The following is a 16,361-nucleotide window of genomic DNA, read 5'->3' as shown; positions in this document are numbered from 1 at the left end:
TAGCCAAACATGTCTTGTGAGATCAAATCTCCAAGCATGAGTGGCTAAATCTCGTTTTTCTCGGAGGAGGGAGGATCTAGAGGCAAGATCTATGGTGAATTAGAGAATTGAGCTTGAATTGCAAAGGTAATTTGATCCAATTGATTTATTAATTGAAATTTGGGGATTTTTCTCTTCAAATTGTCTTGGATGATTACTACAATGCAAGCTAGGTAGATTCATCAAATTCTTAATGCTAGATTTGATGAGATTGAATAGTTGCATTGTGTGAATCATCGGAAGATAATTTAAGATGAATTGAATATATGATTCAAATTGATCTCTTGGATTAGATTACCTAATTTGGAGAGAAATTAGATCTAGACCTAAAGCTAAATCAAAAATCGGTTTAGATGAAAATTTAGGTTTTCAATCTAACTTGATGAAAATTAGATCTCAACACCTATTCACCATGGAAATTGCTCTCTAGAAAATCCTAACTCCAAGAATCTCACATCTTATTAATTTTCTTCTCTTTTACACTTCATTTTCCTCTCAATTTGAATACATTGTTATTTTGGAATTTTATCATGCATTTTCAAATCAATTTCATTTGATCACAATCATTTCTTATCATCTCATTCAAGCCTTAATTACCAAGAATAATTCATCCTTGTGGATGATACCTAAAAACCACTATACTACAGTAGTTTGTACTAAAACCACTTTTTGATCGGGTACAAATTGCTATAGAATAGTGAATTAGGTTATAAATTTTGTTTTGATCCAATAAACGACAAAATCTGAGCGATCATTTACCTTTCTCTCTAAATGATGAACATTGTGCCATGTCTTTTGATCGATCACACTGTGATTTATGGGGTCCGTCACCAATTCTCTCTTTTACTGGATAAAAATACTATGCGGTATTCATTAATGATTGTACCAGATTTAGTTGGATTTTCCCTTTAAAACAAAAATCTAATTTTTTTTTTATACCTTCGTCCATTTACAACATTATATTGAGACTCAATTTTCATCCAAAATAAAATCCTTTCAATATGATGGTGGAACCGAATTTACAAATAATAAATTTCGATCTCACTTGCAATCTTGTGGCATTGTTCTACGTTTGGCATGCCTCTACACTCCTAGTCAAAACGACATTGTCGAATGTAAGCATCGTCATGTCATAGAAACGGGCCTTACCCTTATGTTCCATGCACGTGTGCCGCTCTCTTTATGGGTTGAGAGCTTCTCAACTGCTGTCTTTCTCATTAACCAACTCCCGTCACCGTTACTTGATGGCAAAACTCCTTATGAGCTCTTGTTTGGTAAGCAACCGGATTACTCTATGCTTCGCACTTTTGGGTGTCTTTGCTTCCCTTATTTGAAATATTACTCACTAAACAAATTGTCTCCAAAATCTGCTTCTTGTATATTTTTAGGTTACAGTACACTTCATAAAGGATTTCGATGCCTCGACTGAAAGACACATCGTGTCTATGTTTCTCTACATGTGCAGTTTTATGAAAATAATTTTCCTTATCATGGTGATTTTGTAAAAAATTTACAAACCAACATTGACTATACCCATTTTTCTGAATGTCCGGACTATGTATCTAGGTCTTCTCCTATTGGTTCTTCTCATTCGTTTTCAAGTTCACCATGTTTGCCTTGCAATGATTCTCCACACCTGTCCTCGGATCCTCCCCCTGATCTGCAATGTCCTATTTCTGTGGAACCCCTATCAGATTCTGCAGCTTTAGACTCAACTTTCCCACCGCCAGTGTCTTCCACTCCTCGTGTGACCACTTCCAACCACCCAATGATTACTAGAGGAAAAGTCAGTATATTCAAACCACGGTTATATCATGCTATGAATGTTTTGTCTTCTTCTCAAACTTTTCAAGCACTTCTTGCTCTCAAAGAACCTTGGGGTTTTAAGTGTAACGACCCACTCCCAACCGTGTAGATATTGTCCGCTTTGGGCCCAAGGGGGCCCTCACGACTTTAAAACGCGTCTACTTGGTTAAGAAGAGTCTCTACATATATAGCGTCAGGAACATTCTCCCTTATCCGATGTGGGACATCACAAACACCCTTCCATGCAGACACAACGTCCTCGTTGTGTCCCATGGGATTGTAGGGCCAAACAGACAAACACCCCTTACGGAGCCAAACAAACCCCCACACCGGGGTCGGAGATCGGCTCTGATACCATTTGTAACAACCCACTCCCAACCGTGTAGATATTGTCCGCTTTGGGCCCAAAGAGGCCCTCACGGCTTTAAAACGCGTCTACTTGGTTAAGAGGAGTCTCTACATATATAGCGCCAGGAACATTCTCCCCTATCCGATGTGGGACATCACATTAAGTCTACTACAAAACACCCTGAATGGCTCTCGGCTATGGATGATGAGATTCAAGCTTTGAAGACAAATGATACGTGGGTTCTTGTACCTCGTCCTATCAATCACAATGTGGTAGGTTGTCGCTAGATTTTCAAAACCAAACTTCGATCAGCGTCACAAGGCACATCTTGTGGCTCAAGGATTTTCTCAGATTCATGGTTTTGACCAATGTTTTCAGAACCGGACCGGTGATCGAACCGGAAAAGTTACCGGTTCACGGTTCACTGGTCGGACCGGCGGTCGAACCGCTATCGAACCGGTGACGTCATAAATATATAATTTATATATTATTAAAATTAAAAATAATTATAAAAATTTTAAAATATATATGAATAAATTAAACATCAATAATATTATTTTATATCTTTGATATTATCAAATTAAATCATATTAATATTTTAAATTTTATTAAATGAAATATGTATAATATTTAAATGTGAATATATAAAAAAAATGAAAATTTAAACTAATTTCATAATTTTTAAAAATATTATATTATTTTTATTTAATATTATAAAAAAATTTAAAATCTAATATATCTTGTTTTGTTTGGCATGGTAGACAATGAAATACATGCAGCCGAGTGGTGTTCTAGGTGGACTAGTACAGGGGTGGTCCAAGGTTCAAACCTTCTTGGAGTTTTGTTATGTTTTTTTTGCTTTGATATTTAGCAATCCCACATCGGAAAGTGAGAGGAACAAGGAGTCAAACAACTCCTATAAAAGCCATCCTCAGCAAGTCCTTAAGATGGGATTGTGGGCTTAAAACTCAGCCCACATAAAGTGGAATGGGTATGTGGGCTGTGTCAAAAGACGGCCCAACATTTCCTTCAGTAAAATCCATTTGAAGTTCTAAGGAAAGCTTGGTAATATTTTCATTTTGTAATTTTTTTAAAAGAAAAATTAAAATCATTTGAGTTGGCCGGTTTCCTTGGAACCGGCCGGTTCGTCCGGTTCACCGGTTGAACCGCCGGTTCGTCCGGTTCAACCCCGGTTCGATCTCAATCCGGTCCAAATGACCAGATCGGACCGGAATGGTGACCGGTCGACGGTTGGACCGGTCCGACCGGCCGGTCCGGTCCGGTTTTTAAAACATTGGTTTTGACTTTGGTGACACATTTAGTCCTGTAGTGCACAGTTCTTGTGACCTGATCCTGTATGGTAAAACCAGAGAAAGAGAAGGTAACAAGACAATTATTGTCTTTAATAAGTTGACTAATCAAAATAAGATTTTTCTTAATGCCAGGAACAACTAAGACATTTGATAAAAGAAGAGAACTAAAAGGAATAAGAGATGAAATGGAACCAGTATGAGAAATTGCTAAAGACTGACCATTTCCAACCAGGACACGTTCATTACCAGAGTAGAGAGCTGGTTGATCCACAACCTCAGTGTCACTTGTCATATGCGACGTTGCACCAGAATCAGGAAACCATTTAGAGTCATTCAGGTCTTGAATCGAGCAGGCTGAAAAAGCTTTAACAATATTAGCCGACTGCTTCTTCTTGAGTTTCCAGAAGCTCCAGCAACGTTTGGCTAGGTGTCCATCCTTGTCACACAACTGGCAGTGAACAATGGATGATGACTTCGAATTTGCAAAAGAGCTAGACGAAGTGGGATAGCGATTCTTCCATTTCTTAGCCCCTACAGATTTGGAAGTCTACTGCACATAATAAGCAAAGTTAGAAGACGAGTGAGAAATCGACCTTTCAAAAATCTCATGACTCAAAGCTTTCGGAACAATCTCGGCAAAGGAGGGTAGTTGAAGCTGTGACATTATGGTGGTGGAGAAGATCTTGTAGTCGGGCCCCAATGCTCGTAAATACCAGTGAACTTTATCTGTGTTGTCAATGGGACGACCAATCGCAACCAATTGATCACAAAGACCTTTGAAGGAATGGGAAAACTCAACAATGGATTGAGAGCCGCATTGCATCAGTTGGAGTTCATCCTTGAGTTGCAGTTCACGAGTCTTTGACCGGTGCAAGAATGAGACTTCAAGAGCGTTCCAAGCCTTATGAGAATGACGTAAACCTAAGACTTCACTCATAGACTCCTCGGTAAGAGAAGAGTAGAGTAAACTGAGAAGCGTCTGATCAGTATGTAGCTAAGAAGTGTATGCTAGATTTGACTTGGTGGTGCCATTAGCGACAAGAATTGTGGCTGAGGGAGCCCCGATGCTACCATCCAAATAGCCAAACAAATCTTGACTGGCTAACAATGGAATAAACTAATTTTTCCACAATAAGTAATTTGAGGAAGTCAATTTAATAGTAAACATATGCACCATTGTGTTAAGCAGAAGATAAGAAGATGAAGAAGCCGAATCGGCCATGGTTAGAATCAAAGAAAAAAATCCTCTAGCTCTGATACCATAAAGATGTTTAAGAAACAATGTATATGGCTGAAATCCTCATTGCCGTATGCAGGAGATAATATCAAATATATATAGAATAAATTACAACAATCTGATCCTATAAAATAGGAAGGTTTGAAATACTAATATTGAAAACATATCTACATATATTTACAACTATACAATCAGATTTTATGGAACCGAATTGGGATATAGCAAATTTGATGGAGAATCAAATGATTCTCCCTTATCACTTATGATGTGGCTACAAAAAGCATTGAGAGTTTGTCAACTGAAAATTGAAAACATGAAAGTGAGTGTGACTTGGTAAACAACCTTACAATCATATTATTGAGAAAATCTCTTAGCAATCAATCGAGTTTTGTACCGTTTAATCAAAATACCAAATACCAAGTATCAGTCTTATGCAAAGCAAAAAGTTTATTGGTTATAGCTTGAAAGACTTTAATAAGAAGGAAAAAAAATTGAATGGTTGCATTTGTTGTTCATTGTTACAAAGGTTGTGTTTGTTTTTTGTTCTTTATAAATTTCATGGTGTTCTATAATTTGTTATTTTGGGAAGATATTTCAATTATTAAACACTATATTATTTTGATAAATCCTAATTCACTTCTAATGGTGTAAGAAAAATGAAAAAAATAATGGAAATGAATCCAAATTCCTTTGTTGTTATATTTGGTTTTAGGGAAGTATAAAGAAAAATGATTTTCTAATTACATTTAATGATGTCATGAAAAATAAAATAGGTTAAATTAATTATAAACTCATATTTGTCAATAATACAATTATTATATTCAAAAATTAAAATAAATTAAATGAGTTTAAGATATCATTTATTAATTTTAATTTTTTTTTCTATTTTCCTAATTTTTGTATTTTCTTCTGAAATTCTTCAACAACAAAATATAGCCTAAATAGTCTTGCTCCCATTTGGAACATCACCATTTTTGTCCATAAAAATAAATAGCTATAAATCATTTTTATGTTTGTATGTTTCTATTTTTTTTATTTTTTTTTCTTTTAACAAAGAAACATATTCCACCCAACTATTAGAATGGTGAGTGAATTGGAAATCTGAATTTTGTTTTGTTTTTTATATGCATTGTCTTATTTTATATTTAATAATTTTAATATTATTGTTTAAAACGATGGGTTTCAATTTTAATTTCAATTTCTAATCAAAGCGAAAACAAAAATACTACATCCCAAACAAATCATATAATGATGAAATGAGGACTAGCAAATTGGTTGATATAATCATTAAAAGAAGGATTATATTAAGAACACTTAATATTCATCAAATTTTCCAAGTATAAAGAAAAAGGGCATTGATCAATAAAATCTAGAAGAAAACATACTGTGATTCACTGAATCATGTGATTTTTTCTTTGATTTGACTTCCAAACAAAAACCTCTTTTTGAGGTTGAATTTTATGTGGAATGACAACGACTGTGTTCACAATGTTTGCACACTAACATATAATAATATGACTCTGGGTACGACGTCGTTTCGATCCGCTGCCAATGTCTCACGTGGGGGGCGCGTGTGTTTGGTAATCAAAAATTATAAAATAAAGATTAAAGACAGAGATAATGAAGAGTGGAGTCCACGTGTCAAATAAGTATATAAGTAGGATAGACAGTCGGCGACGGAGGAAGGTGGATTCAACGGATTAGGGTTTTTTTATCGAAGAAGCTGGGTCACCGGTGATTTTCTCTCTCTCCTCTGTTTTCTTGTTCGCTCTTTGTTCCACTTCAACACTCTAGGCGAGTTCCTCTTCTCCTTCTCCTTCCCTCTATTCTTTTTTTTTTTCGGCTTTCTTTTCTATAGATTTTTTTTTCTCGATTTTTGTTTTTGTTTTTTCGGTTTTAATTCTCTGCAATCAGAAATCAATATCCCGTCTTTCTTGTCCTTTCTCATTCGTTGCTGTTGATATTACTCAAACCTCTGATATTGCTTCTGTTTGTTTTGTTTTACTGGATTTTAATTCTCAATTCTCGTTATTAAGCATTTGGAGTTTGAAGCGTATGTTGAATTCGTAGATTTTGATTTAGGGTTACTCAGGTAATACAAGGGAAGAAAAGAGATGGGTGATGCCAAGGATGAGGAAGGGATGGCGCAACATGCGGATGCGGTGGCTGAAGGGCAACCTCAAGACTTGAATCCGCCTCAACAACCCCCGGTTGATACACACCCCAATTCCCTTGATGCCCATACTGAAACTGACCCTCAAACTTCTATTCCCTCTGTGCCTCCTCATATCACGCATGATGGGGAACGCTCCCCTCTTGTGAAGGGGGACGAGGAACAATTCAAGAGTGAGGTGAATGCACTCCCGGTAGTGAATGAACCGTTGAAGAAGGAGGTCAACGTGATGGAGCTTCATTCCCCTGCAGTTAAACCTCATTCACCTGAGAAAGAGGAAAAGTTGGATAATGTGGTTAAACCCTGTTCTCTTGAGAAACAGCAACAGTTGGATGATAAAGTCAAAGCAGAGGAGGTTCACCCACCCCATCCCCAAGTTGAGTCTCATCCTCATGAAAGTCAGCAAAATTTGCAGAATGAGGTTAGTGGAATGGAGGTGCCCGCGCCGGGAGATGAACTTCATTCTCCTCACAAGGAGGAACAGTTGAATAACGAGGTCAATGCAATGAAGGTACAGACAACCATAACTGAACTTCCTTCTCATGAAAACGAAGAACAAGGGAAGGATGAGGTCGATGCAGTGGAGGTAGAAACACCCAGTGTTCAAGCGCGTTCTCATGAGAATGAGGAACAATTGAAGACTGCAATGGACATGGATATGCCTGTAGCTGAAGCCCATTCTCAAGAGAATGAGGTGACTGCAATGGAGGTACACACGCCCAGAGAAAATGGCAACTTAAACCAATCGTTTCTTTTAGAGACAAATTTGTATGAGGGCAACGAATCAGGTACTGAGGAGGAGCAAGTGGCATTCATGAAAGAGCTGGAAAATTTCTTTCGGGAAAGGAGCATGGAATTCAAGCCTCCTAAATTCTATGGTGAAGGATTAAATTGCCTTAAGTAAGTTTTTGGTGATCCTTTCTTCTGTATGTTTACAAATAATTATTCCATCTCTCTGCTAACATTCGTCCACTCCTTATGGATTTAAGATTATGGAGAGCGGTGACTAGATTGGGTGGCTATGACAAGGTATAACTGATTTTGCCTTCCTCATTTCATCATGTTATTTGTTACTGAACTTCAAAATTTGAATAGCATCATGGGATATTTTTTAAAAATTAGTTGTCAAGTTCTTATACCTTTCAAGTGGTTCAATCATTGCTCTTTTACTGAGTAGACCAAATCATCCTTGTCAAATTTCTCTCATCTTGGCCTCAGTTGGTGTTAAACTTCTTAAAAGATCTGTCCAATTTAATTCTATCTTTTTTCTCTGGCTACTTATTCATTTGATATACTTATTCAACATCAGTCAACCTGAATTAGAGTGGTCTTTATCTCTTCCTGGACATTCAGTATATTGCATGTCAAACAAAGGCTGTTTTTCTGACCCTTTAGTTTTTGCTATTTTCTATTCCTTTGAAGTTTAAATTCACTATGCTCTTTTCAAGTGTAAGGCACAAAGGGTGTCTATCAAAAGGATGAGAGGAATACCACATTGACATTAAGAAAAAATATGATTGCAAATGATTTATCTAAAGGGTATGGCAAACAAAATGGTAAAGGATTGGTGTTGTTGATACAGGTAGTTTGGGCTAACTATCTACTGGTCAACTGTTAGATGAGCATGTGGATCAGCAGTGATGCATTCCTCCCCAACTCCCATCCTCCAAAGTTTTTATTTTTTTATTTTTTTTATTTTTTATTCTTTTCATTTTTCTTAAACAACTTCAACTTGAATGTATAAAATTTTATAATCCATAGCAGGGTGCGCTATTTTCAATTTTCTAAATTATTCTGTTGATAATTTCCAATACTATATAATACAAGTGTATTCTACTTGTGGATAGGTGACTTCATGCAAACTGTGGCGGCAAGTGGGAGAGTCCTTTAAACCCCCAAAGTATGATAATTAGCTTACATATTCAAATTCCATTGCTTTGTCTTATGGAGTGATAGTTATTGCTTTGCTGCTATAAACCATTTTGCCTAGAAACTGATGTAGATTAGTTTTATATTCAATGTTCATACATTCTCAATTGCTGCAATCTGCTAAATCATATATTGCTAATCTGAATCACGGTAATATGGGGGCACTCCTTTGGTATGTAAGTTATTGTTTCTCAACTGTACTTGAACCGTTAGATAATCATAGTCGGTGATAACATCACTGCTCCCATCGCTATTACAGAACCGTACATGAGATTTTCACTTCATACGGCTCCTCGAGGGCCACAAATTAATCTAGGGACTGGGTCGGTATTATTTATTTATCTTGATATATTTGTAGGATAGATAGAGTCAAAATCTACCGGAAGGTCCCGGAATTAGGCCAATGGAATTCTGTCTGCTATAATCTATAATAATAATAAATAAAAAAGGTACTTCTGAATTGCTCTCATCCTTTAATATTTTCTTTGTTGAGTAATAACTTAATCCTTCAATAAAATACTCCTTGCAGAAATATCAATAGATATTTCAACCCCGCCTTTTCCATTACGAAAAAGAATTAGACATTATATTAGTTCATGAATCCTGACAAGAATTCTATCTCTATGAATATGGATATAAGAAAGAAAGAATAAGAAAAGATTTTTTCTATTGTAATTACATTCTTTCTTTTTTTTTTTTCGTTCCTAGTCTTCTTTCTAAAAAAAAGTGAAGGGGGCTTTAAAAGAAAGTAAAGGATTATTTCGTTCCTGATAGCTATTTCTTTAATTAGTGGATAGGAGCATACTCTGGATCGGAATCATGGGGAGTACTGCCTGATCATTTCTACTAATTTAAAGCCCCAATTAGTATTCCTTTTATGCAAAAATGTCCCTTGGATAACTTACATAATCTCCATTACTAATCCTTTATGTACCTTGGTGTTCCTAGCCATCCACTTATTTTTGCTCAATCCCCCCGTTATGGTCATTACACATGGTCGAGTCTTCTGTATTCTTCATTTACTTTGCTAGAAATGCTATTGCACACCACACCCTTCTATTTAGAAGAAATAAAGGATAAACAGAGAACCAACTAATTAAAAAATGAATAAGAGTATATATTTTTGGTACGTTTTAGGGGAATGATTTTCATCTTATTAGGCATTCAATTGATTTAATTTGTTCTCAGGTGATTAATTTGAATTTTTTCCTTTTATTGTGTGTGCAGGACATGTACTACTGTTTCATGGACATTTCGAGGTTTTTATGAGAAGGTGATCATTAGATTGATAATTATTATTTTTTTTTTGATAGACCATTAGATTGATAATTATATTTTCTACTTTAGATAGATTTAATGTTTCTTTTCTTGCAAATTTACATGTCTACTTGCTTGTAATTTGTTTTTTGGTGTGCTATATAGAATTATTTTTCAACTCTCTCTCTCTCTCTCTCTCTCTCTCTCTCTCTCTCTCTCTATATATATATATATATATATATATATATTGCATTTTCTCTTTCTATAAATTCTCCATGTGCATGCATATGTCCCTGCATGTTTGTGTAATTTATCCAGTGTGGCACATAAAGTATTCTTTTTGATCAAGCTGGAGCTTTTGTAAATTACCCATAAATGACTGTAGTGAACAAGGTTCAAAGCATTGGCCGAATTTGATACAACTTGGTGGAGTCATATATTGGACGGCCTTGCCGAGATATTGTGACCCAATACAAGATTTTCCAATTGGAATTGGTTGGTATGGCTGTGTCATGTCCAAATCATGGCTGGTATAATTGAGATACAGTCAAGTCATGACCAAATTGCATTATGGTGCTGAGTCTGTATAAGTTCCAAAGTCACATTGTCTCATCATTCAATGTGAGTGACCATGAAGTTACAAGTTCTTAGTGGAAAATAATTATGCTTTAAACAGTAGAGTTTTCAATTCTTAATACAATCATAAACCAATCCGAGCACAGGCTTTCATGACTATTTAAACACAAAAGTAATAGATTCTTTATTGGTTTGTCGAGTCCATCTAATTGTAATTATTTTTATGAAAATTTGCATTATTTTTTTATAATTTTTAAAGCTTTTTAACCATATAACCGATATCGATTTGAGATGCTGAGACCAATCTGCCTCGGCACCTCCCAAGTTAGTGACTGATACTACAACTTTGTGCCATGGTAATCAGTTTCATCTGTTGGAGCTAATCTACCAAACAATTTATTGTTTCTTGAAGTTTAAGTTGAGATAGTCTGCATTCAACTTAAAATGCTTTGTCCTGTGAAACTTTGAAAATTTAAAATTTCTGGTTGTGAAATTAAAATTCAGATGCTGATTGGGTATATTGTTCCAAGTGGACAATTTTCATCCATTTGACTTGCAAATCCTTTCAAGCAATCTATATTAGTGAGGACGACTTGGTAATATCCTACATCTTATACGATGTCCTGGATATGCATAGGATGTGGTTTCAAAAGGTCAGGACCTCTAGTTGCTTCCACACTGGAATTTTTTGAGAACTGATTAGACAAGCTTTCCACCTATGCAATAATCTTAGCAGCCAAGTGGATCAGGACCCCCATTTCACACTCTTTACTTTCTGCAGTCGCAAAGCACAAGGTTGAGAAAGCAAAAATTAGACCATTGTGCTACTTTTGAGCATCTTGTTCCTAAAGACCTGAAACTAGGTTCACCCATTGTTTCATTTTGATGTGCTTGCATGTTTATAAATATTTTTTGTGTATTGTATTGCAGCTTCACTGGATTCCTTTTATTACCTTCTCTCTTGGTTGCTCGTGCTCTATTTTGTGTCAATTGTTAGATCATCACTTCCGTAGCTGCAGCCTATGTGTTAAGCTGAATTCCTTCTAGGACATCCTCTTTTCATGGTTGCTCTTGCTGTATCTTGTGATGATTGTTCGATAACCACTTCTGTTAGCTACAACTTTTGTTACCAGTTTGTGTCTATTTGCTTTCTTGTGTAATCAATTCTGTGGTTGCATAATGTTAATGTTTTCTTATTTTATTTTCTTCAGGCACTTCTGGATTATGAAAGGCATAAAACACGTGGCGGTGAGCTCAGTGTTCCTGTTTCTTCCCTGGCAGAGCCCATGAATGTTGAAAATCAGGTCAAAATCATACCTGTAATTATTGCTTTCATTTGTTGGAGTAGAGGTATCTCGACTGTAATGAAAATTTAAGTTGATGGTTGGATGTCATCTCAGCCAATGTTAGCCCTCAATGCTATCTTTTAGCAAGCTTTTGAATTTTAAATTTGACTTAATCTTTTTATTAGGTTGGGTAAAATCATAGCTGTAATTATTACATTCATTTGTTGGAGTAGAGGTCTCTCGACTGTAATGAAAATTTAAGTTGACGGTTGGATGTTATCTCGGGCAATGGTAGCTCTCAATGCTATCTTTAGCAATCTTTTGAATTTTAAATTTGACCTATTCTTTTTATTAGGTTGGTTAAAAAAAATTATGGAAGACTTTCCATTGCAGGAATATGAGAAGATAATAAGAATGGTATAACAAGGTATTATATATAAAACATGGTTTTTAAGAGGGAGATGTGACACAGACACTAAGGTGAGAAATTGGACTCCTTTTGGTGTATAGCAGTCAATTAAAATACGAAGGTACTTTTTAAATAACATAAGAGGTCAAAATATGCAGACATATAAAAGGAAGACTAGAATAATAGTTTACATATAATTTCATGTATCCATTGTTATATGCACCAGATATCATTATTCATGAACATATATGCTAACCACTTCATGTATGCTGACCACTTCATGTGTGCTGGTGGTATTCAGGCTTCAGGATCAGGCAGAGCACGAAGGGATGCTGCAGCTCGGGCGATGCAGGGTTGGCACTCACAGCGTCTTCTTGGTAACGGTGAAGTTGGTGACCCGATTATCAAGGTCTAGGAATATTAGAATAGGCGCACTCATTTTGCTCTGTATTGTGTTGTCTTATATCTTTTTAGATTGTAACATTTAATAATATAACATCTGTCTTTTGTAGGATAAGAGCTCCATTTCTTTGCAAAAGCGGGAAAAACAGCTCAAAAACATTGGTATGGCTTCTGAACAAGAGTATTATCCATAAAAATATATTTAGCCTGCAAACTGCCCCTCAATTTGAATTTCTGTCCATTGACTCAGGTTTACTTAAACGCAAGAAACCATCGAACCTTGAGCATGCTGTCAAAGCTGCACGCACCAAAGCAGCTAAACCACAGTTGAGATCCTTGCCACTTTTATTGGGTTTGTCTATTTATGTTAATAAGTGATACTTCGTTAGAATTTGTACTCAACCTATCTTTTAGCACTATTCATTTCTTGCATGGATTTCCAATCCATAGTTCATGGCTGACACTTTTTTTTTGTTGTTTTTTTTTTTTGTTGGAGCTAGGCAAAAGAACTATTTATTAAAATTGCCTATTCATTTATTGCATAGATATTTAATACATGGTTCATAGGTGACATTTGTTCAAAAGGAATGATGCTTTGATTTGACTTCCTGCTGACTTGCTTTGTATATCTATTTGTTTTTCAATACTGTATGTTAATTCTTCAACAACTGTTTGTTAGTTACTCAAGATATGATAAATCCCCACAATCCTAAGATTGGATGCCTTTGCACATGGGAACATACAGTATTCTCATAGAACATCCTGCTCTATCCTTTTTGTATATTGGTAATATGTTTTTCACAAATATCATTCTTTGGAATAATGCATGAAAAAACTATGAACTGAAACCCTAAGAAACACCTATAATATAAGTTCTCTGTAGTTTGCCAATGCTAAATAACCTTAGCAGATGGTATGTTAAATTGGCATACTCATGAAAACTAGTATGGTTAGTACTTTGAGAATGAAAGAACTTATAAAAGTTTGTTTTCAAATTCCTTGAAATAACCTGTCAAAAAATATGGTGTCATAATAAAGGGAAATGAACTTTTGGCGCTCTTTTTAATATATATATATATATATGCTTCTTTGTCTATCGATATAAATAAATAAATAAAGGGAAATGAAATGTAAGGCTAACCTAACCTGCATTCTTTTTAGTTCTTTTTCTTAACTGGATAAGAAACAGTAGTGATACAAAATTTTAACAAAAATGGACATTAAAAGAGAATATGATAATTCAGGTATCATTATTGTACAAGAATCTTCAAACCATTATTATTAGCAAATATTAGATAATTTTATTGGTTAGGAACCTTGTCTGGGCAATAGGAAGTTTTTGAATAGAGCTCCTAAGGTCCTTTGCATCCTACTGAAACTAGATTGATTGTCTTTGTATACACAGAGTAATGTTTCCTCTCCCTTGTGGTAGCATGAGTTTATTTACTTATTTATTCATTATTGGCTAGATTGGACACAGCAGTTGTTGATATTGGACCCCCAGCTGATTGGGTGAAGATCAATGTGCGGAGAACTGTAAGTTTTCTGGATCATATGCTAATAAATAACAGTGCAGTACTGGATGTTTCATGTTCAAGTTTTAACTACTTGTAATGAAAAATTCCCATGGTGCAGAAAGATTGTTTCGAGGTTTATGCTTTAGTTCCTGGGCTTCTGCGAGAGGAGGTATGGTACTCCTGAAACCTTCTTTTTTACTTATTCACTTTTTCCACCATATGATGCATAGATAGCTCTACGGAATGACATCATTCAAAACTAGTGTAGTATACTACCCCCTTCTGTTTGCCTTATGGACCTGGTGGTTGATTATTGATAGGCATGCCATCCGTGTGATGTCTAGATGCCTAGGCAGCAGGTTTTATAGTCATTACCTCATTGGTTGAGTTGGACACTAACCCAAGCCCAAACACAAATGTAGGGGCTGGCATGGTTGCCCCAACCAACATTGTTAACTCAATCCCAATTTGGGTCAACCTAGGATATCTTGGTTGGGTTGGTAAATAATAATATAATAATTATTATTATCATTACTATTTGTGCCTCGGTGTTTTGTAATTCCTCCATCAGATGCTCACTGTTCAATTATATGTCCGGAGCAGGTAGAAAGGGGTTGGGGTGGGTTGAGAGATTTATTGAAATTATCATTTCATTGGTTCATGAACTAAAATGAGGAACCAGAAAAATTGTGGTGGCAGATTTAACCAAGCCATCATTCAACCTTGATATCTTTTATGTTTGTTGACTGGGTGCTTTACATGTGCGTATCAGCTGAAGTGTTTCTTTTCTTATTCTTTGGCAAACTCAGGTGAGGGTTCAATCAGATCCAGCAGGGCGGTTAGTTATAACCGGGGAACCAGAGCATCCTGATAATCCTTGGGGCGTCACGCCATTTAAAAAGGTGCATTATTTGTGTAATTTTTTTAGGAAGATTGAGGTAGTAAAACAAGTACTGGATAAATTTTAGAATAATCCTGGTGTTTATTTTTCTCTCAGGTTGTCAGTTTACCTTCAAGAATCGACCCACACCAGACATCAGCTGTGGTGACACTGCATGGACAATTGTTTGTCAGAGTTCCATTTGAGCAGTCAGATTAGCAGGAATCTGGGAGGAGAAACTCCTGCTGAGAGGTTTGAAGTTAGACCCAAGTTACCAGTGAAATCTCCAGAGCAAAGGCCATGCTAATCCATTTAGGAATGTCTATATTTTTAGTTAGTCTTTCAACTCCAGAATATTTTATTTTTTCTCACTTGGACTGAAGTAGTACAATTCACCTGACTCCAATATTTTCTAGTTGGTTCAACTATATTATGATAAATTGTATTTTGGGTAGGTAGTGGTAGTCCCAATTCAATTGCTTGTGTACTTGTGGGATTTGCATTTTTGGTCGACCGGCCTTCTTTCTTCTTGCTCGCTGCATATTTAACCATCCACCTGTCCTCGTCTGAGTGCCTAAATGCCAACTCCAATGAGGGTGGAAGCAGAAGGTGGCTAGTGAGTTAAATATTGTGGTCAAATTGCTCTCAACCCCCACCTTCACACACCATCAATTCTTACGTGGTTGAAAGGAGGCCAACACCCCTGCAGTGCTTCCAAGTGAAGCAGTGAAGATGCTGGTTTCTTATTTTACCATTTGACTCAACAAAAGCTGATAAATAAGCAATGCTTTTTACGGTAAAATGTTCTGTTTTTTGTGAAGCTTAATGTATTATACTCTACATTTGAAGAAAGCAACTGGCAGTGCCAGGGAAAAACATTCTTGAAGCAATCACAAGAACAAATTAAAAATAATATAAATTTATATGTTAAATACATGTCCATGCAAATATATCTTATTCCCAAAACTGACCCTTCGCGATATGCATTGGGAAGCCTCAAACTGGATGATTGACCAATTTGCCAACTTGACAGTCCTCAAGCAGCTATGAATGCTGAAACGCCTAGTACTTTCTTTAATATTTTTTTTTCCATTCCAAGCTATATCATTGTGAATCCTGATCTATGGATGAGCAGGATCAAAAGTACGCCCCTATCAAAACCAGGGGGCTCCACAACCTTTATTTTGG

The 16,361-nt window shown here is 35.9% G+C and overlaps 1 protein-coding gene across 5 annotated transcripts; it reads left to right on the top strand.

Moving 5' to 3' along the window:
- Window positions 1-6,418: 6,418 nt before the first annotated feature.
- On the top strand, window positions 6,419-15,660 carry LOC117912810 (AT-rich interactive domain-containing protein 5-like). Of its 5 annotated transcripts, none has more exons than XM_034827540.1 (13): window positions 6,419-6,478; window positions 6,827-7,817; window positions 7,907-7,946; window positions 8,765-8,817; window positions 10,074-10,119; window positions 11,891-11,983; window positions 12,676-12,783; window positions 12,887-12,938; window positions 13,027-13,102; window positions 14,246-14,312; window positions 14,412-14,462; window positions 15,103-15,195; window positions 15,291-15,660. In XM_034827540.1, exons 2-13 carry the CDS (start codon window positions 6,859-6,861, stop codon window positions 15,390-15,392), a joined length of 1,740 nt encoding a protein of 579 aa, XP_034683431.1. In that variant the 5' UTR covers window positions 6,419-6,478; window positions 6,827-6,858; the 3' UTR covers window positions 15,393-15,660. The 5 variants fall into 5 exon arrangements, with proteins under 5 accessions (XP_034683431.1, XP_034683428.1, XP_034683427.1 ...); XM_034827537.1 differs by having other exon boundaries at window positions 6,430-6,538; window positions 6,837-7,817; XM_034827536.1 differs by having other exon boundaries at window positions 6,430-6,538.
- Window positions 15,661-16,361: the final 701 nt, after the last annotated feature.

This window comes from Vitis riparia, chromosome 4 (assembly GCF_004353265.1).
Source record: "Vitis riparia cultivar Riparia Gloire de Montpellier isolate 1030 chromosome 4, EGFV_Vit.rip_1.0, whole genome shotgun sequence".
Lineage (NCBI taxonomy): Eukaryota > Viridiplantae > Streptophyta > Magnoliopsida > Vitales > Vitaceae > Vitis > Vitis riparia.
Note: the sequence above shows the minus strand (reverse complement) of the source record. Positions and strands in the feature narration are given on the sequence as shown.

Excerpts from the sequence above, each read along its gene's own strand:
- LOC117912810 (XM_034827540.1), top strand. The coding sequence starts at position 6,859 with ATGGGTGATGCCAAGGATGAGGAAGGGATGGCGCAACATGCGGATGCG. Across the intron at positions 7,818-7,906 it reads GAAGGATTAAATTGCCTTAA|ATTATGGAGAGCGGTGACTA; the intron begins GTAAGTTTTTGG and ends TATGGATTTAAG. Across the intron at positions 7,947-8,764 it reads GATTGGGTGGCTATGACAAG|GTGACTTCATGCAAACTGTG; the intron begins GTATAACTGATT and ends ACTTGTGGATAG.